This window comes from Megalobrama amblycephala, linkage group LG22, assembly GCF_018812025.1.
Source record: "Megalobrama amblycephala isolate DHTTF-2021 linkage group LG22, ASM1881202v1, whole genome shotgun sequence".
Lineage (NCBI taxonomy): Eukaryota > Metazoa > Chordata > Actinopteri > Cypriniformes > Xenocyprididae > Megalobrama > Megalobrama amblycephala.
In genome coordinates, this window is record NC_063065.1 from 4,744,846 (window position 1) to 4,769,546 (window position 24,701).

The 24,701-nt window shown below is 38.1% G+C and overlaps 2 protein-coding genes across 6 annotated transcripts in view; both read left to right on the top strand.

Moving 5' to 3' along the window:
• The window catches only part of rab11fip3 (RAB11 family interacting protein 3 (class II)), a 34,135-nt gene extending 21,134 nt beyond the window's left edge, over positions 1–13,001 (top strand). For 4 of the 5 annotated variants that reach the window (XM_048175470.1, XM_048175469.1, XM_048175473.1 and 1 more), the window contains 9 exons: positions 2,385–2,519; positions 4,202–4,237; positions 4,394–4,481; positions 6,297–6,541; positions 8,003–8,084; positions 8,277–8,414; positions 8,494–8,649; positions 10,932–11,072; positions 11,156–13,001. In XM_048175470.1, the coding sequence (XP_048031427.1) occupies positions 2,385–2,519; positions 4,202–4,237; positions 4,394–4,481; positions 6,297–6,541; positions 8,003–8,084; positions 8,277–8,414; positions 8,494–8,649; positions 10,932–11,072; positions 11,156–11,269 (1,135 nt within the window). In that variant the 3' untranslated portion in view covers positions 11,270–13,001. The remainder of the gene's footprint in view (positions 1–2,384; positions 2,520–4,201; positions 4,238–4,393; positions 4,482–6,296; positions 6,542–8,002; positions 8,085–8,276; positions 8,415–8,493; positions 8,650–10,931; positions 11,073–11,155) is intronic. The other variant, XM_048175472.1, reaches the window with a different exon arrangement.
• A 1,458-nt stretch (positions 13,002–14,459) lies between these two features.
• Positions 14,460–23,652, top strand: telo2 (TEL2, telomere maintenance 2, homolog (S. cerevisiae)). Its single transcript, XM_048175019.1, has 20 exons — positions 14,460–15,012; positions 15,111–15,391; positions 17,261–17,329; positions 17,446–17,593; positions 17,683–17,785; positions 18,418–18,486; positions 19,056–19,197; positions 19,329–19,465; positions 19,544–19,638; positions 20,220–20,306; positions 20,398–20,486; positions 20,741–20,832; positions 20,920–21,036; positions 21,117–21,188; positions 21,670–21,834; positions 21,916–22,004; positions 22,104–22,203; positions 22,925–22,989; positions 23,067–23,182; positions 23,257–23,652. Exons 1-20 carry the CDS (start codon positions 14,717–14,719, stop codon positions 23,367–23,369), a joined length of 2,445 nt encoding a protein of 814 aa, XP_048030976.1. The 5' UTR covers positions 14,460–14,716; the 3' UTR covers positions 23,370–23,652.
• The last annotated feature ends 1,049 nt before the right edge of the window (positions 23,653–24,701 follow it).

Below are 24,701 nucleotides of genomic sequence, written 5' to 3' on the forward strand. Positions count from 1 at the left end.
GCTCATTTGTCCTCATGTATCCTGTACTCTTTTCTCTCATTGTATCTTCTCCACTCTCCTCATTTCTCCTGTCCTCTCCTTATTGCTCCGCATTAATCCCTTCTCGTTTCTTTCATATCTTCTACGTTCTCCTCCTTTCTCCTCTCCTCTTTTCTCTTTTACTCATTTCTCCCATCATATCTTCTCCTTTCTCCTAATTTCTCCGGTCATATCTTCGCTCTTCTAAATGCTCCAAATTTTTCCTCTACTTATCTCTCCCAACACATCTTCTCCTCTTTCCTAATTTCTCCTGTACTCTCCTCAATTATCTTCTACTCATTTCTCCCATCGGATCTTCCATTCTCTCCTGATTTCACCTGTCTTCTCTCCTTTCTCCTCTCCTCGGGTCATTTATTTTGTACTCTTTTCTCTTGTCATTTCTTCTCCTCTTTTCTCCTCTCCTCTGCTCATTTCTCCTTTCCTCTCCTCATTTCTATTCTACTCAATTCTTCCATCATATCTTCTTCTCTCACTTCATTTCTCCTCTCCTCTGACCATTTCTCCTCTCATCTGCTAATTTTTCCTCATGTATCCTGAACTCATTTCTTCCATTTTATCTTCTCCACACTCCTCATTTCTCATCTCCTCTCCTCATTTCTCCTCATTGATCCTCTGCTAATTTCTCTCATCGTATCTTCTACGGTTTCCTCCTTTCTCCTCTCTTCTGCTCATTTTTCCTCATGTATCCTCTCCTCATTGCTCCTCATTAATCCCGTCTCGCTTCTTTCGTCGTATCTTCTACGTTCTTCTCCTTTCTCCTCTCCTCTGCTCATTTCTCCTTTACTCATTTCTCCCATCATATCTTCTCCTTTCTCCTAATTTTTCCCGTCATATCTTTGCTCTTTTAAATGCTCCTAATTTTTCCTCTACTTATCTCTCCCAACACATCTTCTCGTCTTTCTTAATTTCTCCTGTCCTCTCCTCATTTCTCATCTCCTCATGTATCCTCTACTCATTTCTCCCATCGGATCTTTCGTTCTCTCCTAATTTCTTCTTTCTCCTCTGCTCAAATCTTTTGTACTCGTTTCTCTTGTCATTTCTTCTCCTCTTTTCTCCTCTCTTCTGCTCATTTCTCCTTTCCTCTCCTCATTTCTATTCTAATCAATTCTTCTGTCATATCTTCTTCTCTCACTTCATTTCTCCTCTCCTCTACCCATTTCTCCTATTTTCTCCTCTCTTCTACTCATTTGTCCTCTTGTATCCTGTACTTATTTCTCCCATCGTATCTTCCACTCTTTCCTAATTTCTCCTGTCCTCTCCTCATTTCTCCTCTACTCCTTTCTCCCATCATATCTTCTACATTCTCCTCCTTTCTCCTCTTCTCTGCTCATTTTTCTTCATGTATCCTGTACTCTTTTCTCTCATTGTATCTTCTCCACTCTCCTCATTTCTCCTGTTCTCTCCACATTTCTCCTCTCCTCATTTCTCCCATCATATCTTCTACATTCTCCTCCTTTCTCCTCTTCTCTGCTCATTTTTCTTCATGTATCCTGTACTCTTTTCTCTCATTGTATCTTCTCCACTCTCCTCATTTCTCCTGTCCTCTCCACATTTCTCCTCATTAATCCCATCTCATTTCTTTCATCATATCTTCTACGTTCTTCTCCTTTCTCCTCTCCTCTGCTCATTTCTCCTTTACTCATTTCTCCCATCATATCTTCTCCTTTCTCCTCTTTTCCCGTCATATCTTTGCTCTTTTAAATGCTCCTAATTTTTCCTCTACTTATCTCTCCCAACACATCTTCTCGTCTTTCCTAATTTCTCCTGTCCTCTCCTCATTTCTCATCTTCTCATGTATCCTCTACTCATTTCTCCCATTTTATCTTCTCCACACTCCTCATTTCTCATCTCCTCTCCTCATTTCTCCTCTACTAATTTCTCTCATCGTATCTTCTACCTTCTCCTACTTTCTCCTCTCTTCTGCTCATTTTTCCTCATGTATCCTCTACTCATTTCTCCCCTTGTCTTCTCCTCTCAATTTTCTCTCCTCATTTATCCTCCTTTTTCTCCTATCAATATTTCCTCCTCTCTTAATTTCTCCTCTCCTCATTTCTCCTTTCCACTGCTCATTTCTATTCTACTCCTTTCTCCCATCATATCTTCTTCTCTCACTTAATTTCTCCTCTCCTCTCCTCTGCTCATTTGTCCTCTCCTCTATCCATTTCTCCTAATTTCTCCTCTCTACTACTAATTTCTCCTCTTGTATCTTCTCCACTCTCTTAATTTGTCCTCTCCTTTGATCATTCTTCTCATTTCTCCTCTCCTCTACCCATTTCTCCTCATTTCTCTTCTATTTATTTCTCCCATTGTATCTCCTCTCCTCTCCTCTCCTCTGGTCTCCTCAGCCCCAGCTCTTTTCCTGCTAGTTTCCAGAGTTTCCTTCAGTCGGAGGCGCTGGAGTTTTTCTGCACTCACTGTCATAAGCAGATCAGTCGTCTGGAGGATCTGTCCACTCGACTGCAGTTACTAGAGATGAATAGGTAACGCGCTCGCAGCATGTGCACGCCTCCCCTGCGTGTGTTGAGTTTGATCACTGTACACATCTTCTGCATGTGCTTCGTTAACATGCAGACCTCTGTACAGTCACATGACTCTTGTTGGTTTTGATTTCAAAGCTGTGTTTGTACATTCTGTAGGTGAAGTGTGTGGTGAACATAGATGCTCTGCTGTAGATGCTGTGGTGTGTGTTGTGTTTTGCTGCATGCACAATAGTCTTTTTAAGTGTTTATGAAGTAAATATTAACAATATATAATGCAGTCTACATAATACAAATATAAGTAAAAGAGCATTGATAGCTGTATTGTAAGAACTCACAGGTAAGCAAATTTCTAAGCGACAGTTCACTCAAAAATTTCAATTGTCATTATTTGCTCACCCTCATGTCATTCCAAACTAATATGACTTTCTTTTCTGTACAAAACAAAAAAATGTATTTCATGTCCTCTTGTCTTTTCCATAGTATGTAAGCATTCATTGATCAACTGACATTTTTAGAGATATTAGAGCTATGGTAAAGGGGACATTTTTCAGTAAAATTTTGGTCTGTTTTGCCACACAAGCTATCATATGGCTTGTGAAGACTTGGAATATAGCGCAAAAGTTTTAAAAGTTTAGCCTGGATCTGTGTTCACAACTTTCACTGTATAGACAAGAGCAAATCTCCTTTTGTTCCACGGAAGAAAGTAAAGGCTGGAATACACTATACATTTTCTGCACTGTTTTTTGCCCTGATTTGCAGTCGGGATGTGTCAGCGCTAGTTCTCGAAAATCAGAGCCGCCTGCAGGTTTCGGGCAGTAGGATTTGACAGATTACACAGAAAATTGTGTAGTGTATAATGGGAACGGATTCTGATTTTTTTAGCCTCAGACTTTGATTCCATCCAGCTGTCAGACCAAACATGTTTGATATTTTGTTACACGTTTTCAGGCAACGAGGCACGTGTTTTTGTGTGAGTTTGTGTTCGGACCATGAATGAATGATCCTTTGTCATTTAGTATATAATGTTTTGAATGTAACCATTCACAAAGTCAGAAATTGTATGATGCCTAGTGTTTTAAAATCTGTTCTGATTTTAAAAGTTGTATTCCAGCCTAAAGTCAATCAAGTTTGGAATGAAATTGGTTTTCATTATTAGGTGAACTGCACCTTTAAGAACTCAAATGTAATGATCTACTTGGGTTTTGACCTGTCTGATTAAATATTCAATGTTGTTTTTGGGTCTGTTTTTCCACGAAAGAAAATAAGCCTTTTCCTAAATTAGGAAACATAACTTCTCCAACTTTAATAAGAGTCCATTTCATGTTGGGTGTTTTGTTAATGGAAAATCCTGGATTGTCCTAAGCAGCAGTAGGGAACAGTGATGAGGGTCTGTTCAAAGCAGTTCAAGACTTGCGCAACAGGAACAGAATCTCCTTTCACGCATCCATGTTACACCTCCATAAATGCAGTGTGTTTATTTCCATGTGCTGTGAGGTCATTACCATTGAAAGAAGGGCATTGATTCAGCCTTCAACCTCCAGAAAGAGCTGACAGCCCAAACTTCAGCACTTCACTGGGTGTTTTTTGACCTGCAGTTCATAGGTCACGGATGAAAAGAGAATTTTTCCCTCTTTCCTGCTCTCTTCCTGACTCATTTCCTGTTTGTTCTCTTTTTTTTATAGCTCCAGCAAAAGGATGTCCAGTAAGAAAGCAGCAAGGTGAGATCCTCCCTCTCAATGCACCCAACATCAACATTTTTGGTCAATCAGCATCATGCTACTTGACTAAGTCTATGTTTTGCTGGACAAATTGCAAATTTAGCAGTAAAAATGTTAAAAATGTTGCGTTTAAACCGTGTTTTTGTGTGTTTTTAGACACTTGCAGCAGTCCAACAATCTAGATGTCATGGGAGATCTGACTCAAGACATTTTAGACCTTGCGGATCGTGACATCACAGACAAGGTTCGGAAACAAATATGGATATTTTGCGTTAAACTTGCCTCCAATTTGTGTTACATTTGTGACCCTGGTCCAAACGGTGCATTTGATGTGGAATTCTGGTTTTGTGGTTTTAGTTTGGGCTATAAATGAGTTTTGTCATCAAATGCCAACTGAACATAGCAAAAGTAAACAAAAATGTTAAAGTGCCCCTATTATGCCATTTTAAAGGTTCCCAATTTTGTTTTGGAGGTCTTCTACAATAGTTTTATATGGATCCAAGGTCAAAAACACAATTTTCTCATAATATCCTTTGCTGCATCAGCTCTTTTCTCAGTGTCTGAAACAGTTCAATAAAGGATTCAGTCTCTCTAAACCCCTCCTTTCTGAAAGCCTACTTTGCTCTGATTGGTCAGATAGCCTAGTCTGTTGTGATTGGTTACCACTTACAGTATTGGTGCGTTCAAGTCCTCCTGGGAAGTTCGTATGTACGTGGTGGGAAGTCGTGTGTACGACGGTAGGTGCGTTCAAGTCACTTTCGTCGGAGTAAGATGTGCCTTCTCTAAATTAATTACACAAAATAACAACACTTCTGCTTCTAGAAAATGTAGAGCAAAGAATGTGCATTAGTTGTATGTTGCTTTTTTATGTTTTTAATTAATTTATGAAGCCATTGTAAAATTTATTGTTACATATTACATTTTTATATTGTGATGCTATTGTATTTTTGCTGGGAATCAGCTTACTTCGTTGTAAATAGAAAAGCCTGACAATGTCACTGCTAAATACCTGCAAGTATTGTGGTATTTCGCTATGTTTCTGACTGACACGCCCCCAACTCGTACAGATCGGAGCTTACAGAAAATTACGAGCTTCCCACTGGTATTTACGACATTGTGGTGGCATTCATGTCGGTTCTGCTCGTAAATACGATCTTTCCGACATGACTTGAACGCACCATATGTGTCGGAAAGCAAAAATCCATTAGCATACTTGAATTTCAGCTCCAGATCTTCCTCAACACTTGATACACAATGATCCGAACAGCAGGGTTGCCAGGTTTTCACAACAAAACCCACCCAATTGCTACTCAAAACTAGCCCTGTCGCATTTTTTAAGGGATGTCCTCCGGTAAAAATCACGTCCCATGGGGTAAAATCTGCATTTTTTTTCAGGGTTCCCCTGGTAAAATTAGCATTCCAGGGGCTAAATATCATGTTATTGGGTTCGATTCAACCCACGGGAACACTGTTAAAGTAGCCCAATTCCACAGGAAAACCATGGACTTGGCAACACTGATGAACAGCAACGATGGCATTGGTTTTACAGTATCAGTTTCATCCGTATCAAGTGCAGCGAAGTGGATTTACATTGGAAGTGCAGAAAATGGCATCTTCTTGACATGTCAGCAACACGAACCAAACTCCTCCAGTTTCAGCTACAACTACAGTGTCTGAGCGTCAAAGTAGACATTGTTCGCACCTAATGAAAACCATAGGCTGGCATTATGCAAATTTGTTACAAACCTACATAGGTTCGAGCTGGAAGTAAGACTGCAATTACTGACCACTCATTTCAGGCAGTTCAGAATCACTTTTTTCTTACAATAACTATTGATCTTTGGTACTTTGCAGACCTTTTACAATCACAAGCGGCTATATTACACACTACATGAAAGGTAATATCCGAAAAAGCATAATAGAGGCACTTTAATAAAATTTCATGCAAAATTAACATGAGGATTCCATAGATGGAATAGAATAACTGATAGTTTTGTAAATGCATGAACAGCAGCAGAAGTGATTTGCATGAGGACCAAGCACTGTGTCTGTCCTGCAGGTGTTGCTGTTGGAGAAGCGCGTGTGCGAGCTGGAGAAGGATTCGTTGGAGAGCGAAGAGCAGCATGCGCGCTTGCGGCAAGAGAATCTCACTCTCGTCCACCGTGCAAACGCTCTGGAGGAACAGCTGAAGGAGCAGGAGCTGCGCTCAGAGGAGAATTTACTCGCATATACCCGTAAACACAGAGATGCACTGAACAAACTCCAGCGAGAGAGAGACCTGGAGATCGAGAACCTCCAGGCCAGGTGAGTGCGGACAGAATATATCAGTCATGATTAATGTAGAGTGGGATTTTGAGCCAATGAGATTTTGCTGTGGGCGGACAACAAAATGTTTTATGCAGTCACGTCTAGTTTGGACAGTTGCTTTATCGCATTGGACTTGTCAGGTTTCAACGATACATACTTTTTCTGCTAGATTCGCACTTTCCCTGACACAAAAATTATACAATTCAAATTTATTATTATTACTAGTGGTTTAGTAATATTTGATCCAACAGATGTTTTTCTTTGAATTTTGACAAATCTTCATTTATGTTATCCAGCTAGATAATGTTGCCTTTGTTGCATATTTAAATCAGCACAATTTGCAACAACAATATTCAATTAAAAAAATATATATGTTAGCATTGCGAAACACATTAACAAGATCAAGTGAATGCAGAGACTTGCCTGTTTGGAGACTGTGTACGTCTTGAGTTTGCACCGCCTACGTGATTCGTCACTGATTGCAACATGACGCATTTTGAGTGGATCAGGATAAGATTAATCAGCAATTAATAACTTAAATTCTGTTCTGTACCTCATACAAAACTATTATATACCGCCAGAGAGGACTGCGACTGCAACACATCATCATTTGAACTACTTTTGGTAACGCTTTTGACATTTTTGCAATAAATCAATCATTGTGATTCCATTTGTCTGTCTGTTATGTTTGTCTTTATAACTCTACATATTTTAAAGAAGTGGTTATAGGTAGGTTTAGAGGTAAGAGTGGGATTAGTGGCTAAAAATATCTTTTTAATTACTAAAAGAGTAATTGTCCTACACATTTCTGTCCATTAGGTTTTATATATTCTCTATAAAATGGTCATGTTTGGGTTAGGGGATCTACAATTTATCTATAAAATGGTCAAAGGGCAATTATACAAATATCTTTGACATAAAAGATTTGTAAATATTTTGTTTTTTAGTTGTAAATACCTGTTTTGTTGACATTTAAATGTTGTCAGAACGTCCATATTGTACATCAGCATCTATCCAAACGTACAAAAATGAAAATGTTGCGTATTGATACCTACGTACTGTATAAACAATGAGACCAGGCTGATTAAGCCCATTTTTTAGAGGTGTAATTTAAAGAACAATTCTTCTGAGGAAGTCATTAGCTCAGGTAACTTCTTTTCAGTTTCTTATAACAGCAGAGAAATATGAAGCCATTATGAAGACCTCAATGATGTCTGTGTTATTGTGTCCAGCTCTTCTGTGAGTGAATAAGATGTGTCTGCCATCTAGTGGAGAACAGTGGAAATTTGATTGATTTCTCAAAGGAGCTCTGAGATTACTTGGCTCAGAGTTTAATATAATCCGGCTGTGTTAACAGAGACTTTTGTTTTCTCTCACCCATTATTGTTTTCATTGTGCACTCTGCCCAAAAAGAAAATATCATGGTGCATTTTTGTCTGTGTGCCTGTGTGTGTTCAGGTTGCATCAGTTGGATGAGGAGAACAGTGAGCTGAGGTCATGTGTTCCCTGCCTGAGAGCCAACATCGAGAGACTGGAGGAGGTACCCAACACACACAGTCTAATACACGTCTGTAGATCACATTCAGACTCCAAAATGACCTTTTTATCACTTCTGTCAAAGACGAGTGAATTAAGAAGTTATTGGCCATGAAACCAGTTAAAATTTGTTTTTTTTAACATAATTTTTAAATTAGTTTGATGCCAACCCTGCAATTTTTTTTTATTTTTATAGGAAAAGAGGAAACTTCAGGATGAGGTGGAAGACGTCGCAGATCGATTAAATGAAGAAATGGAATCTCGCAGGAAAATGTCTGACAAACTGAGCCATGAACGTCATACGAACCAGAAAGAGAAGGAGTGCACTCAGGGGGTGAGAGGTCTTGTGTTTGTCTTTATAGGTGGAGTCGTGTGTGTGTTCGTCTCTGTTAATGGCTTCTCTGCGTGTGTAGTTGATAGAGGACTTGAGAAAGCAGCTGGAACACCTGCAGCTGTTTAAGTTGGAGACTGAAGCGAGAAGAGGCAGATCAGCCAGCACCGGCCTGCAGGAATACAACACTCACATGAGAGAGAATGAACTGGAGCAGGAGATACGCAGACTCAAACAGGTAAAAACACACTCAAACAGGTAATGAAAAACAGATTCAAAGAGGTAAAAACACACTCAAACAAGTAAAAACAGACTCAAACTGATAAAAACAGATTTAAACAGGTAGTAAAAAACAGATTCTAACGGGTAAAAACAGCATCCAACAGGTAAAAACACACTCAAACAGGTAAAAAAGACTCAAGCTGGAAAATGCAGATTTAAACAGGTAATGAAAAAATGATTAAAATGCGTAAAAACAGCATCAAACAGGTAAAAACACACTCAAACAGGTAAAAAAGGCTTAAACTAATAAATAAAGACTCAAACCGGTAATGAAAAACAGATTCAAACAAGTAAAACCACACTCAAATCGGTAAAAACAGACTCAAACCGGTAAATACAGACATAAACAGGTAATGAAAAACATTCAAACAGGTAAAAACAAACTCAAACAGGTAAAAAAGACTTAAACAGGTAATGAAAAACAGATTCAAACTGGTAAAAACAGAATCAATCTAGTAAAAAGCAGACTCAAACACAGGTTTAAACTGGTAAAAAAACAGACTCAAACCGGCTATAATAGACTTAAACCGGTAAAAAACACACTTAAACAGGTTAAAACTCGGGTAAAAAAACCAAATGACTCAAACAAATTAACTGACTCAAACCAATAAAAAATAGGTGAACAGGTGATCACAGGCTTAAAAAGATAAATACGGACTCAAACACAGGTTTAAACTGGTAAAAAAACAGGCTTAAACCGGTAAAAACACACTTAAACAGGTAATGAAAAACATTCAAACAGGTAAAAACACACTCAAACAGGTAAAAAAACTCAAACTGGTAAAAAAAGACTCAAACCTGCAAATACAGGCTCAAACAGGTAAATACAGACTTAAACAGGTCATGAAAAACAGATTCAAACAGGTAAAAACAGTCAAACTGGTAATACCAAACAGAGTCAAACTGGTAAAAGCAGAATCAATCTAGTAAAAAGCAGACTCAAACACAGGTTTAAACTGTTAAAAAACAGACTCAACCTGGCTATAACAGACTTAAACCGGTAAAAAACACACTTAAACAGGTTAAAACTCAGGTAAAAAACCCCAAAACCAATAAAAAAAAACAGACTTGAACAGGTGATCAAGATAAATACGGACTCAAACACAGGTTTAAACTGGTAAAAAACGGGCTTAAACCGGTAAAAAACATGCTTAAACAAGTTAAAACTCAAGATAGTTATTAAAAAAAAAATGAACTGATTCAAAAAAATAAAGAAACTGACTCAAACTGGCTATAACAGGCTCAATAAGATAAAGACTGACTCAAACACAGGTTTAAACTGGTAAAAAACGGGCTTAAACCAGTAAAAAACATGCTTAAACAAGTTAAAACTCAAGATAGTTATTAAAAAAAAAATGAACTGATTCAAAAAAATAAAGAAACTGACTCAAACTGGCTATAACAGGCTCAATAAGATAAAGACTGACTCAAACACAGGTTTAAACTGGTAAAAAACGGGCTTAAACCAGTAAAAAACATGCTTAAACAAGTTAAAACTCAAGATAGTTATTAAAAAAAAAATGAACTGATTCAAAAAAATAAAGAAACTGACTCAAACTGGCTATAACAGGCTCAATAAGATAAAGACTGACTCAAACACAGGTTTAAAGTGGTTATAAAAAAACTGACTCAAACTGGCTATAACAGGCTTAATCTGGTAAAAAACACACTTAAACAGGTTAAAACTCAGATAGGTAAAAGAAAAAAAGAAGAAGAAGAAGACTCAAACAGATTAACTTACTCGAAACAATAAAAAACAGACTCAAACAGGTACACAAGCTCACAAGACTCAGTTAAAAACAGAGTTAAATGCAAAATCAGCCTGACTTAAAAACAACAACAACTAAGCACTGACTAAAAAATGTAAACACAGACTCAAAGAACAGAACCATACAGGTAAAAACAGACTAAAATGCAGACTCAAACTGGTCAACAGACTCTAATAGGTAAAATCAAACTTAAACAGAGACTCAAACGGGCCAACACAGACTAAATAAAAGCAGATAAACACTTGAGTCAGACTGATAAAACACACCCAAAAGACTCAAACAGATAAAACAAACTTAAACAGACTCACATTAGTCAAAACACTAAAACAAAATAAGGTACAGACTGACCCAAGACTCAAAATGGTAGACAAACTCAAAAGACTCAAACATACTAAAATTAGTCAACACAGTCTATATAAAGGCTGACCCAAGACCAGTCTCAGAAATGGGTTTCGTTCTGTCTGTGCAGGATAACCGCAGTCTGAAGGAGCAGAACGACGAGCTCAACGGACAGATCATAAATCTGAGCATCCAGGGAGCAAAAAGCCTTTTTACCGAATCTCTCTCCGAGTCGCTCGCCGCCGAAATCAACAACGTCTCCCGCACTGAGGTCAGTATCACACCATCATGCTTATCTGTGCTTTAAATGTGAACGCTTTTTAATATTTAATGTGTGTGTGTGTGTGTGTACAGCTGATGGAGGCCATCCACAAACAGGAGGAAATCAACTTCCGTCTGCAGGACTACATCGACCGCATCATCGTCGCCATCATGGAGTCCAACCCCTCCATCCTGGAGGTCAAATAATCGGCATGACGATGACCCTACCTGATTTATGAACTGAAACAAGAGGCGAACTGAACGAGTCTGGAGAGGATGTGAAGAATACAATCACTATGTTGATCAAATGATTTAATAATCCATAGCAGTGTGTGTGTGTGTGTGTCTTTTGGTTCCTGTGACTTCCCGTATTGGGATTGAGGCACCCATTCCCTCTCTCTGTATGTTCATGATTCATAAATTGAATTTCATCAGTGTAAGAAGCTAGTTTAAGTTACCAGTATAATTCAGTCACACCGTTAGCCCATGTGAGGGACATTTGCTGACCTGAGGGTTGAGCGTGTGCGAACGATTTAGCTCGTAAACGAGTTTATGCTGAATGTCAGTCGTTTCCACTTGAGTTTTTCCTTCAAACTCTTATTTATTACGATGATGATGCGGAACACAAAGGATCAAGAGGGACCGATCCCCACCAAGGGAGTTTGCAGTGTTGCATTTTGGGTAAGGTAATAGGTCCTGCGTGATTTCTCGCTGAGGATATTCGTCTGCCGCCTCCTGTCCTGGATTATTTCCCCCCAAATTTTTATTTTCTGTATAAAAGACTCTTTAAAGTTCACTGGAAATGTTCATTGCACTCTGATTTATTTTATTTTAAAGAACTATTGTTTGCTATTTAAATTGTTTAAAGGACAAATAAGGTGACGCTGTTTTATCAGTGTTGGCGGGAAAACAAAAGAAGCGACACTCAAGCACTGAAGGGAAATCGAACCGTTGACGGATACGAAAACCTTTAACGCGGGAAACTGACTTTTGCTTCATTTCTGCTTTTCAATACTGTCTCTCTGATGAATTTGGATGTAAATATCGATCTAGAACATTTGTATATTTCGTTCTTGGAATCCTATTTTTATGGACAGCAGGAAATGAGATTCTGTTTCGTTTTGTCTTCCACCTGATTGAACTCTTGAGCTCCATTTTGGATGGACATTCCTCTCATCTCTGACAGTTTGGTTTTCAATTAAAACCTTTTTGGGCGGGAAAAGCCAGTGGAGATTTTTTTTAACAAGTTTAAATTAAAGACTTCCTCCATTACTCTTTTTGGATTGTAGTTAAAGCACGCTGCATTTCTCATTGTTTTTTCTTTTCTCTTCTCTCCGACGACTGACGTAATTCGGTTTTGCGTGAAATCGTCTGATCAGTTCTTCATTCAAGACGATGCTGGAGAACATTTGAGGACGATTCTGCCGTCTTCACACAGTGAGGGCGACCCGCTGCTGTCACGTCGGTTACTGTATTTGAACATTAAAGCGCGGGAACCTTGCTTCTGTGAACTTTGGGTACGCGCGCGTGCGTGCATTTGCAGTTCCTTACAGAGACTATAAGGGAAGATCTGAATCTACTGCTCTTGATCTGTCTGATGTTAAACAGCTGTTGTATATGATTTAAGATATGTCCAAAGACAAAACTTTCACAGCTTAGAAGGAGTTCTGCTTGCCACTTAGACTTTAAAAGACTAATAATAGTTATAAATAGTTGTTAATACAAAAAATATGACTGAATGACTCAACTGTAAAAAATGTTTACTCTAATTGTTAAGGTGTATAAATGAGAGATATCAGTATTGTCTTCTGTTGAATGTTTTGCTTTCTTTTGAAGATGCCCCTCTAAGATGTATCTTTTACTGTTCGGGGTCTTTCAAATGTATGAAGGTTCAAAGAAAAATGAAGAAATTAGTCTCCAATAAATTAAGTGCAAATAATTTCTTTGTGGACGTTTTGGTGTTTTTAAATGCTTTAGTTGTGTGAGCCGACATACATGCACATCAAACAAGAATATGGACTGTATACAACTTAAAGCACATAGACTAGAACATACACCATGTACTTTTTGAATGAGATATTAACAATTTGTGCAAATGGATAAATTTAAATAAAATAAGACATTTGAAAAAACTGATGTAGTTCACTTCAAAGACATTTTCTGACCCTGTAGACTCTGGGCCCTTGCATTTATAACCAGGCACATTGGCACTTGATCAGTTGCAATTTTTATAAATTCAACTATTATTTGTAATGTGGTCTATATGAAAACATCTTTTTTAAATGTAAAATATCTTATTCAGGACAGTACTAATTAAAAAATAGCATTAATTTTTTAATGATCCCTCTAAATTTATTGAAATAAAAAAATCATTATTTTGAAGCAGGCTGCTCTTCAGTAGGAAGATCAAATATGCTTTTATAAGGATTAACTTATTGTTGATGAACTTTGCAAATGCAATACATTTTTTTTTTTTTTGGCACATTTAAAAGATTAGTTCACTTTCAAATTTAAATTTCCTGATAATTTACTCACCCCCATGTCATCCAAGATGTTCATGTCTTTCTTTCTTCAGTCGAATTGAAATTAAGGTTTTTGATGAAAACATTCCAGGATTTTTCTCCTTATAGTGGACTTCAATGGCCTCCAAATGGTTGAAGGTCAAAATTACAGTTTCAGTGCAGCTTCAAAGCGTTCTACACGATCCCAGACGAGGAATAAGGGTCTTATCTAGAGAAACCATCACTCATTTTCTAAAAATTTTTTTTAAAAATGTATATGTTTTAACCATAAATGCTCATCTTGAACTAGCTCTCTTCTTCTTCTTCCCTATTAGAATTCCAGCAGTGTAGACACTGCTAAGTGTATTACTGCCCTCCACAGGTTAAAGTTTGAACTAATTGTTATATACTTGCACTAGCATATTGTCTATGACAATTTAGTTCTAACTTTGACCTGAGGAGGGCAGTAATACACTTAGCAGCGTCTACACTGCTGGAATTCTAATAGGGAAGAAGAAGAAGAGAGCTAGTTCAAGATGAGCATTTATGGTTAAAACGTATAAAATTTGTATTTTTTTTAAGAAAATGAGTGATGGTTTCTCTAGATAAGACCCTTATTTCTCGTATGGGATCGCTGTAAACTGTAATTTTGACCTTCAACCGTCTGGAGGCCATTGAAGTCCACTATATGGAGAAAAATCCTGGAATGTTTTAATCAAAAACCTTAATTTCTTTTCGACTGAAGAAAGAAAGACACAAACATCTTGGAAGACATGGGGGTGAGTAAATTATCAGGAAATTTTAATTTGAAAGTGAACTAATCCTTTAAGCAACAGAAGATTATTAGCATGTCCTGTTGCACCATCTAGTGTACTATTATGGAATAAACGATAGGAACCATTGTTCTGGCTATGTGTATCTACACGGACACGTATTAGAGCGCAATCACATGGGTTTGTCAACACGACTGATGCTGCGAGTAATTTCATATTTTATTATAACTGAATGACTTTGAAGCTTCAATAAATTGCAAACAGGAGGCGCTTTTACTATATTATTATAATTATATATATATATCACAGGAATATTTTGCATATTATGTTGTCAAAGTGATCCTGCATTAAACTGAATCTTCAGCCGGTTCCTTGACGTGATGGGGTCCGAGGTGCGGCTGCAGGTGGGCTCGTGCTTGAGGACTCTCTCCAGCTCACGAGACTCCGGGGAGATCGTGCACGCGCTGCGCACACTCAAGCACCACCAGGAGGACGGAGAGTTAACGCGCCCACACTACACACACGCGCTTCAGGTGCTGGTGAGCGCGCAGAGCTCACACTGGTTCAACAGGTCACGTGATGATGAAGAGATCAAGAAGCTCTGGGATGAAATCTTCCTCAGGGGTCCACCGGACCAAACACTGCTGCTTCTGCTGGACACCATCAGCTCCACAGGGTATGTGTGTGAGATATCAAGATCTATCCATCTGTCTGTCTGTGATGGACTGGGTTATGTTAATGATGTACTAATGATGTGATGTGTCTCACACACAGTGAGAGTGCGGGTCTGGAGCGATGCGTGTCTGTACTGGAGAAGTTCCTCTCTGCTGGTCGTCTCCAGGTGTTGCTGTGGTCCAGGTGTGAGGGAGGTGGATCCTATTCAGACTCTCCCCAGCTAAGAGAGACCATCATCGGACACCTTGCAGCTTTACCCTCCATCACCTCCAACCAGCTGCACACAAACACACCTGATGCCTTCTTACCACAGCAGTACTACCCGCTGCTGGCCGCCAGCATACTGGACACGCTGGAGAAGACATGCCACGCTCTCAGAGGTACCACACACACGTCAGGGATGAAACACATGTAAATAAAGGAAGCAACGCATACTTTAAAGGGTGAAATTAAAATTCTGTCATTTATTACTCACCCTCATGTCGTTCCACACCTGTAAGACCTTCATTCATCTTCAGAACAAAAATTATATTAGATAGATATTTTTGATAAAATCCGATGGCTCAGTGAGGCCTGCATTGCCAGCAAGATAATTAACACTTTCAGATGCCCAGAAAGCTACTAAAGACATATTTAAAACAGTTCATGTGACTACAGTGGTTCAACCTTAATGTTATGAAGCGACGAGAATATTTTTTGTGTGCCGAAAAAAAAACTAAATAATGACTTTATTCAACAATATCTAGTGATGGGCGATTTCAAAACACTGCTTCATGAAACTTTACGAATCTTTCGTTTCGAATCAGTGGTTCGGAGCGTGTATCAAGCTGCCAAAGTCACAACGAGGCTTCGTTAAAGGTGCAATATGTAATATTTTTGCAGTAAAATATCCAAAAACTACTAGGCCAGTGTTATATATTTTGTTCACTTGAGTACTTACAATATCCCAAATGTTTGCAACTATTTGTAAATCGTGAGAAAATTGCAATTTTATCCAAGGCTCCGGGACGTGTGAGGAGTCGCCTGTCAATTGCGTCATACCCGCGTTACCCTCGGTTTCCGGTTTTATTTTGTAGAAACCATGGAAACACCAAAGACGCTTTAATATATTACATGTTTTAATAGACAAGGGAACAACTGTTTTGATATATTTAAAGACAGAAAACGAGTTATTGTTATATAGCACTATCAAAATGTTTAATCTTCTTGTTTAAATCTAATTTCTTGATTTTCTGCGAGTACCATGCTTTACCATGCCTCAGAGAAAAACACTATTTTGTGAAGTAGCTAACATAGCATAATCAGATGCAGCTTTATTTTTAGTAACAGTAATACAGCATTTTCTCCATCATACAATACGTTTTAAAATGAATTGCATGCCATTTATCAACACAAGCCATCCAGCATTTAATATGATATTCTAAAATCGATCAGTTTACTGCAGTGTGTTTCAAACAAGTGTCTCACAGCAGCCGCCGAGCGAACGCACAGAGTAACGTTATAACATCATTTTCAACACACTCAAATGTATCTAATATGATAAACAGAGCTGCGTTACCTCATACTCATGACTGGAAAAGCAGAAGCAGCACGGGCGACTGTGGCATAATAAAAGTCCCGCTGCTCCCACAACACTTGCTCCTGCTCTGCTTCATACTACAGTAACGTTAATAATTGCATCCATGAACATGATTTCTTCCCAAGTCTTATCCCTATTCTTTTGCACCGTCCGTTGAGGTAAAGACCACATGTCCCAAGATTCCACGCTCAAACTTGGCGTCATCAAACTATGCCTTTGTTTTGAATAGGCCTCTAGCGATCTCTAGCGGACAAAATTATTACATACTGCACCTTTAAGTCATAAGTGTTTTGAAATTTCAGTGGTTCACCACTAGGGGGCGTGATTTTGGCAGTTTAATACGCGCTCCGAACCACTGATTTAAAACAAAACATTCGCAAAGCTTCGAAGCTTCATGTTTTTAGTAGCTTTCTGGGCATTTGAAAGTGTAAATTATCTTGCTCTCAATAGAGGCCTCACTGAGCCATCGGATTTTATCAAAAATATCTTAATTTGTGTTCTGAAGATAAATGAAGGTCTTACGGGACTGGAACGACATGAGGGTGAGTAAGATTTTTGGGTGAACTAACCCTTTGTAGTGCATTGTTGCAACCACGAGTGCATATTTTAGTGCATATTTGTTGTCCATCTGTCTTATTTTGCCTCACTCATGTGTATCTCTCTGGTATAGCGGGACGGGACTGCTCTCTCGGGTTTGTGGCTCAGGTGTTGGGAAAAGTGTGCATCCAAGGATACAGCTGTAAGTTCCTTTTTTAACTTTTGTAGGTTTGCTGCACTGATTGTAGTGAAACTGGTTTATTCATTTTCATATTTCCACCGTTTTATGTGTTAGTTTCCATGTGCATGTTTTTGTAGCCCAGATTTTTGAACTACTGGCCCCCCGGCTCTCGTCTCTGACCCGTGTGGACCCGCTGTGGCAGCGTGTGACGCAGAGACTACTGGAGAACGTTCCAGAAAGATGCACGGAGTGTGTCATCACGGGACTCATACGCTGCCTCAGCGGGTAAGAGAGCGTGTTTGATACCTGAGAGGAATAATGAATGATCATTGAAGTAGTTGTTTGTTAGCCTCTAACTCAAGCGTGTGTTTCAGGGCCACTGCTGCGTCCAGGCTGATGGGAAACCTGGTGGTGACCAATAAGAAAGCTCAGTTTGTTCTCACTCATAAACTGATATTGCAGCAGTACCAGCACCCGGTGAGTGGATTAAATTAAAGATTAAAGGTCTCTGACTGCAGAACATATTAATAACAAACAAGAATGCTACCTTTTACAACCTTTACTAAAAAGTAATAGCTTAGTTTTTGGACACTATCATGATAGTAATATAAACTCATTCTTTAAAGAACTATGTAAATACCATGTATGTGAATATGGTAATTATTCACTACCTACATATTTACAATAAAAAAGATTGGGGTCGCTAAGATTTTTTATTGTCTCTTCTGCTCACCAAGGCAATATTTGTTTACTCAAAATACTGTAAAAACAGAAATCATTTTTGAATATATTTTAAAATGTAATTTATTCCTGTGATCAAAGCTGAATTTTCAGCATCATTACTCCAGTCTTCAGTGTCACATGATCCTTCAGAAATCATTCTAATATGCTGATTTGCTGAAATCTTTTGTTACATTATTAATGTCTTTACTGTCACTTTCGATCAATTTAATGCATCCTTGCTGGATAAAAGTATTAAATCTTACTGACCACACATGCATGAGGTTAATAAGTATGACATTCTTTATTTGCATTACATGGACATCGCACAGAATTAACATCCCTTTTTCCCCTGTCTCTCTCATTCTCTTCATAACCCTTGATCTCAGACTCGGTTGTTAAAGTCTGTTCTTGGATATTTAGCTCTGGATTCAGAGCGCCGGATTCTGCTTAAACAGGTATGATGATCTGCTGTGTTAGTTATTTTGAAATAATCGTGAGTCATTTTTGTATGAAATTCAAAAGAAGTTGCTTAAAGGATTAGTTCACTTTAAAATGAAAATTACCCCAAGATTTACTCACCCTCAAGCCATCCTAGGTGTATATGACTTTCTTCTTTCTAATGAACACACATCAGCTTTCTTCCTAAGTTAAATACAGAAGGCGGTCTGGCAGAAGCTAGATATTTTACTTCATAACTTGTTAAATATGGATATTTTTCTTACACAAACGCATCACTTCGCTTCAGAAGGCCTTTATTATCCCCCTGGAGCCGTGTGGAGTACGTTTATGATGGATGGAGACACTTCATACTTCACAGCTCATACTCGTTGCACCCGTTCACTGCCATTATGAAGCTCGGATGTGTCAGGATATTTATTAATATAACCCGATTGTGTTCATCAGAAAGAAGAAAGTCATATACACCTAGGATGGCTTGAGGGTGAGAAAAGCTTGGGCTAATTTTCATTTGAAAGTGAACTAATCCTATAAGGAGAAGTTGTAATTGGTGTGTGTGTGTGTGTAGGTCCTTCAGAGTGTGTGTCAGGTGTGGTGTAACAGCAGTGCCGTGAAACACACGTCTGTGGAACAGCAGCTGTACGTCAGTAAAGCGTTACTGCTGTGTGTGGCTTTACTCACCGATTCTGAAATACAAGAACTACGACAAGGTAATGCACACATGTTTGTAGGTTTCAAATAATCCAAATTATATCCAAAAATATTTTTTCACTTGCCAAACAGACTTGAAATAGCATCCCCAGCTCCTTTCCAGTGTGTTATGAGGTATTCTGTTCAACAGAGATGCTGCAGTGCATGCTGGGAGGTGTCCAGTGTCGTCTAGATAGCAATATTGTGCGTATTCGTCGGATGGGTATGGTTGTGGGCGAATGTCTTAGCTACAAATTAGACACACCTGGATCTCAATTAAAATTCCAGGTGAGACATTTGTACATTTAAACTCATTATGAATCATTTGACTGTTTTAATGCTAATTAATCAGTTTTTCTGTGTCAGTATGAGCCGGATGAGGAGAGCAGAGAACTGAAATCATTAATGGAGTCTCCATCTGTTGAGGACGATGAGGAACATCAGCCTGACACCTCCAGCAGGTAAAAAAGCGCACACCTAGTATTTTGTTTACCGTATTTTCTGCTATATTAGTCGTATCTGAAATGTGCTGCAACTTATACTCCCCTCACTCCACAACAAATCTTGTGTAACAAATTTAACAGTATTCAGAACAGAAAAATATAAGTATAAAACAAGCATAAATTATAGTGGCATTCATTAGAAACAACATTTATTTTAAAAGGCAAGGCTTAAACAACTTAATTTAAAGAAAAACTGAAACTACCACTGTGTGGGAAATGCAAATAAACAAATCAATGCAATTAACATCAAGCATGCGAAACATGCAATTGGATTCGCACCGAATGAGAGAGGTATGTGAGCCCAAGTGTATTTGTATTTATTTGTGTTACATGTATTCATATTTAAAGGATTTGTTGGAGTGAGGGGAACTATAATACACGTTTATAGTGTTTATAATGTTTTTAAATGTTTGTTTTATTTACTGGTATTTTGTAATAATAAAATGTGACTTGTACATCGATGTGACTTATCTGTGACAATGCAAGTGCAACTTATTTTTTTGGAAAATATGGTGTATGTGACTTTCACTTTGTTCCAGTCTTCAACCAGAGACCAAAGTTCAGGGTTCAGGAGGTCAGTCAGTGACATCAGAGCCGGGTCACGGGAGTGATTCTGAACTGGACAGGTACATCTACTCTACCCTAAAAACACATGAGAACGGCACCTTTCTTGCTAATAACATTTATATTGAAACAACATCTCTTTTCTCCTCTAAGTGATGATGATCTGACTCCATATGACATGTCAGCTGATCAGGAGAAGAAGAAATCAGCTCCTCCCCGTTATGTCAGGGACTGTCTGGAAGGTGATCTAAAATCGAAGTTATTTTGTTATGTGCTTTTGTCAGATTTATTCATTTTTTATATATATTTATATATTTATTTGTTTTATATATATATATATAAAACAAATATATATATATAAAAAAACTATATATATATATATATATATATATATATATATATATATAGTTTTAGTTTTAATTAATGATAATAATAAGCCTGCAATCAAAGAACTGTCCAGGTTATTATATTGGCTATTATAATGTTTTATTTGCAGCGTTAATGTCGTCAGATGATGCTGACAAGGTTGAACTCAGTCTGCAAGTGTTGGACTCTCTTCTTAGGAAGAACGTGACGGCCACACAAGAGGTCAGAGGTCATCGCAACAGACCTTTAATGACTAAAACTCTTGTGTATCTCATTACTCATTGGTTTGTCTGTGTTTATGTGGTATAGGTCAGTGTGCAGTTCAGTAAAGTGCTGCTCCACCTGGAGGACAGATACAACACACCGTGCTTCCACACACTCCGGCAAAACGCCATGGTGGCCCTTACAGTTACGGACATAAAACCGGTAAGACATCATACACAGGATTACAGACAGCTCAGCTCTACATATGCATATGGAAGTGACCTGTTTTTCTCTTTCTGTAGGTTGTTGATTATTGGACGACAGAGTTCTACTCTCTCAACTACAGCTTGAGACAGAGACTGGACATTCTGGAGGTCAGACTAATGTCAAAATGAATGCACACAGACAAATGACATGCTTTCATCCTAAAATGCCATATTTATTCATAATTCATATGTTTGCAATGAGAGTTAAATGTTAGATTAGGTTCACTATTAAGGGGTTTCATTTACTGATGCTCAGAGCGGCACAACTGTTTTCAACATTAATAATAATAAATGAAATCAAGAAATGTTTCTTGAGCAGCAAATCAGCATAGAATGATTTCTGAAGGATCATGTGACACTGAAGACTGGAGTAATGATGCTGAACATTTTATAACTGACACATTGATGTTAATCGACCAACCAAGTGGCCAGTAACAATAATCTCTAAGTGGTCAAACAATGACCAATTATTGGTAACTAGTTGGGATAGATTGGTTACAAGATTGTCAACTTTACAGGACTGAACCTGCAACCTTTGTGTTCGCATCCCTGATTTTCCACCACTAAACTAACACCTCTACTATTCCAGGTCCTTGCTCTCTCTGCCCAGGAACTGTCTGAGCCAATCAGGAATAAGCACGCTGGAGCGCAGCCAATCACTGCAGTAACAGCTCTAGAGCAGTGTGATGATATCACACACTGGCGGCAGATTGTGGAAAAACGGATTCAGAGCAAAACCAGACGAATCAGCAAGGTGAGACGGCCTCAGAAAGATGCATATTACACATCAACTGTGATTTGATGTTTAATAATGTGTTTTGTTTGTTCTGTTCAGGGTGGGACTCAACCCGTCAAAGCTGTTCCCAACCGTTATGCTCCAGTCGCTGGATTTTTCTTCTTCCCGCTGCTCAGGAACTATGACAGGTCTCTTAGTAGTTAAATATTTTGAAGAACTATGTGACCATTATCTAGAATAGTGCTAAATAAATGAGCAATATTGCAATGATTCCATGTCTCTTATAGGCCACAGGTGACCTTTGACCTTCTGGGGAGTGATCATCTGGTGCTAGGAAGGCTGCTGCACACGCTTGGGCTGCTCATGCACCTGGCCATCAATGCACCTGTAAAAGCATATGCAAACACAATATGCATTACACAATATGTGCACACGTAAACATTCTATTACAATGAATGCAATTATTTCAATGCAAACGGAAGATCAAGAAAATTGCATTGTCGGACACAGTCTTCCAACATAGTATGCCATGCTAATAAACATAACATATCTTAATATATTATTTGAAATAAAACCAAAATGCCAATTAAATTGGATTTAGAGTGATTATCAAATTGTAAAGGCTGCAACTTAATTAAATCAATATATTCGCTACATCTTTCAGAGTGAAGCGCAAAATAAAGGGGGCATGGCCTGGTTGAGTTAGTAGTGTGTTAAGTCACTGTTATGGTTAGGGGTGTGACATTTTATAGCAGTTGACCAATCACAACACACTGGTCCAGCTGACCAATCAGCATGTTGTGCTTTTCGGAAGGAGGGGCTTCATAGAGACAGGAACTAAACAGAGCGTTACTGAAAGACTGGGGAGGGAGGAGCTGCAACAATGGAGAATATGGGAAAAATAATGTGGTTTTTGGACATTCAGAAATTAAAACCTGTTCTAGTAGAGCACAAAAATGAGATCAAGACTTTAAAAAGGTCATAAAATGGCCTCTTTAAAATGCCTATTTGAAATTATCAGAAAAATTGCAATTTGATTTTTGTCCTCAAATCATTCAGCACTATTACGAGCGATATACTCTTCATATCATTGGTGTCTTTTTCTTAGGTTGCATCTCAAATGGGCAGAGCTCTGCTGGATTTTGTTTGGACTGTGCGCTTCCACACTGACCAGTAAGTTTGTGTTCCAGGATGCATTATTTTACATGCATATACATGTCATCTCATGCTCTCTCTTGCTGTAACTGTAGGATGGTGAGGAGGGGCGTTATGTTTGCAGTTTGTTCTGTGTTTCTGAGCATGCCTGGTGAGAACTTACTCACAGAACTTGGTGATGACCTGATGGAGACCAGAGCCTGGCTAGCAGGTAGAGAGTGTTTTTATGACTCTTTATATGTGTGAGTATTTGCGTGTTATTGATAAATGTGTTATTGTGTACAGATGTGGCAGAGAATGATTGTGACGCAGACTGCAGGAGTTTGGCGGTACAGAGTTTAATGCTGTTGGACAAAAACCTCAAATCTCAGCTGCAGATTCCAGATATGCAAACATGACAAGTGTATCTCTCTACTTCCGATGCCTCAGATATGTTATCACTCATAGCAAGAATAACAAGAGAACACCTTTGCAGAGCAACAATAGAGATGCTGACAATATCACACACTCGTCTAGAGTTGCAAAGATCTGGAAGATTTTATGTCCCTGACCTGATGCATCCCTAATTTCTGTCGCATTGCTCTTTGGATTTCATGTACTTTGTTTTTGTACTTTATTGTTTTAGTGATTGTAAAATAAAGAACTCATTAGGCACATTAAATACTTCTGCCCTCAAAACAATTTCTTACATTTGTGCTGTGCTTTTTAGGAAAAATGTCCATGATGGCTTTAAATATGGTAAAACGGAGCTCAGATTACTACACTCATTTCAGATTTGTAGATCAGATGGTCAGATGTTCTTGCTTCCACTATAAGACATTCTCAAATCATGATGGAGCACACGATATAGCTTTAGTGCTGATGGAAAAAGAATAATAATATTTAGAAAAGAATGCAAAATTTAGGCATTTTTCAATGGTGATCTCATATTTTGGACCTCACAATATGAATGCAATTTTACCCTTTAAACCTGTTAATTCAAAAAATTTGAAATTAGTGCCATTGCTTGCTCTGTCAATATGATTATTTTTTCTGTTTGCGTTTTACCTTTCTGATTGTTATTTATTCATGAAATACATTAAAATTATCCAGTCCATCCAGATACAGCTGTAAGTTTTAATTGTTAATTTATGATGTTATTTTTATTATGTACAGATTGTAATTCTCAAATTTAATGGTGATGCCTAACCTCTTCAATTGTATAGAAAGCATATTTAACTGAAAGCATTTTAGTCTGATGTGAACAGCAACATACATATAGCAAGTTCTCAAAAACCGACAAAACATCGTAACAGGTTACCGAAATTTTTTACCCCCCCTTTATTTCACATAGAATGGCTTTATTGTTACAAATTCACTCTGGTTATATCTAACCTTCTCTATTTACTATCCTAAAGAGCATTTCACTCTGATGTGAAAAGCAACAGACATACAGCAGGGTCACCAATTCCAACAAGGCAGCGTAACGGGTTACTGAAATCTGTAACTCTCCACTATTTCTTTCAGAATGGCTTTAATGTTATCCAAATTGACTCTGCTCATGTCTTTATTTTATTTTCTAGGAAGTATTTTAGTCTGATGTGAATAGCAACTTGCATACATCAAGTTCATTAAATCCGATAATTGGCACCGTAACAGGTTACTGAAATATGTTTCCCCCCTTTATTTCACTTGGAATGGCTTTATTGTTACCCAAATTCATTCTGGTGATGTCTAACCTTCTCTATTTA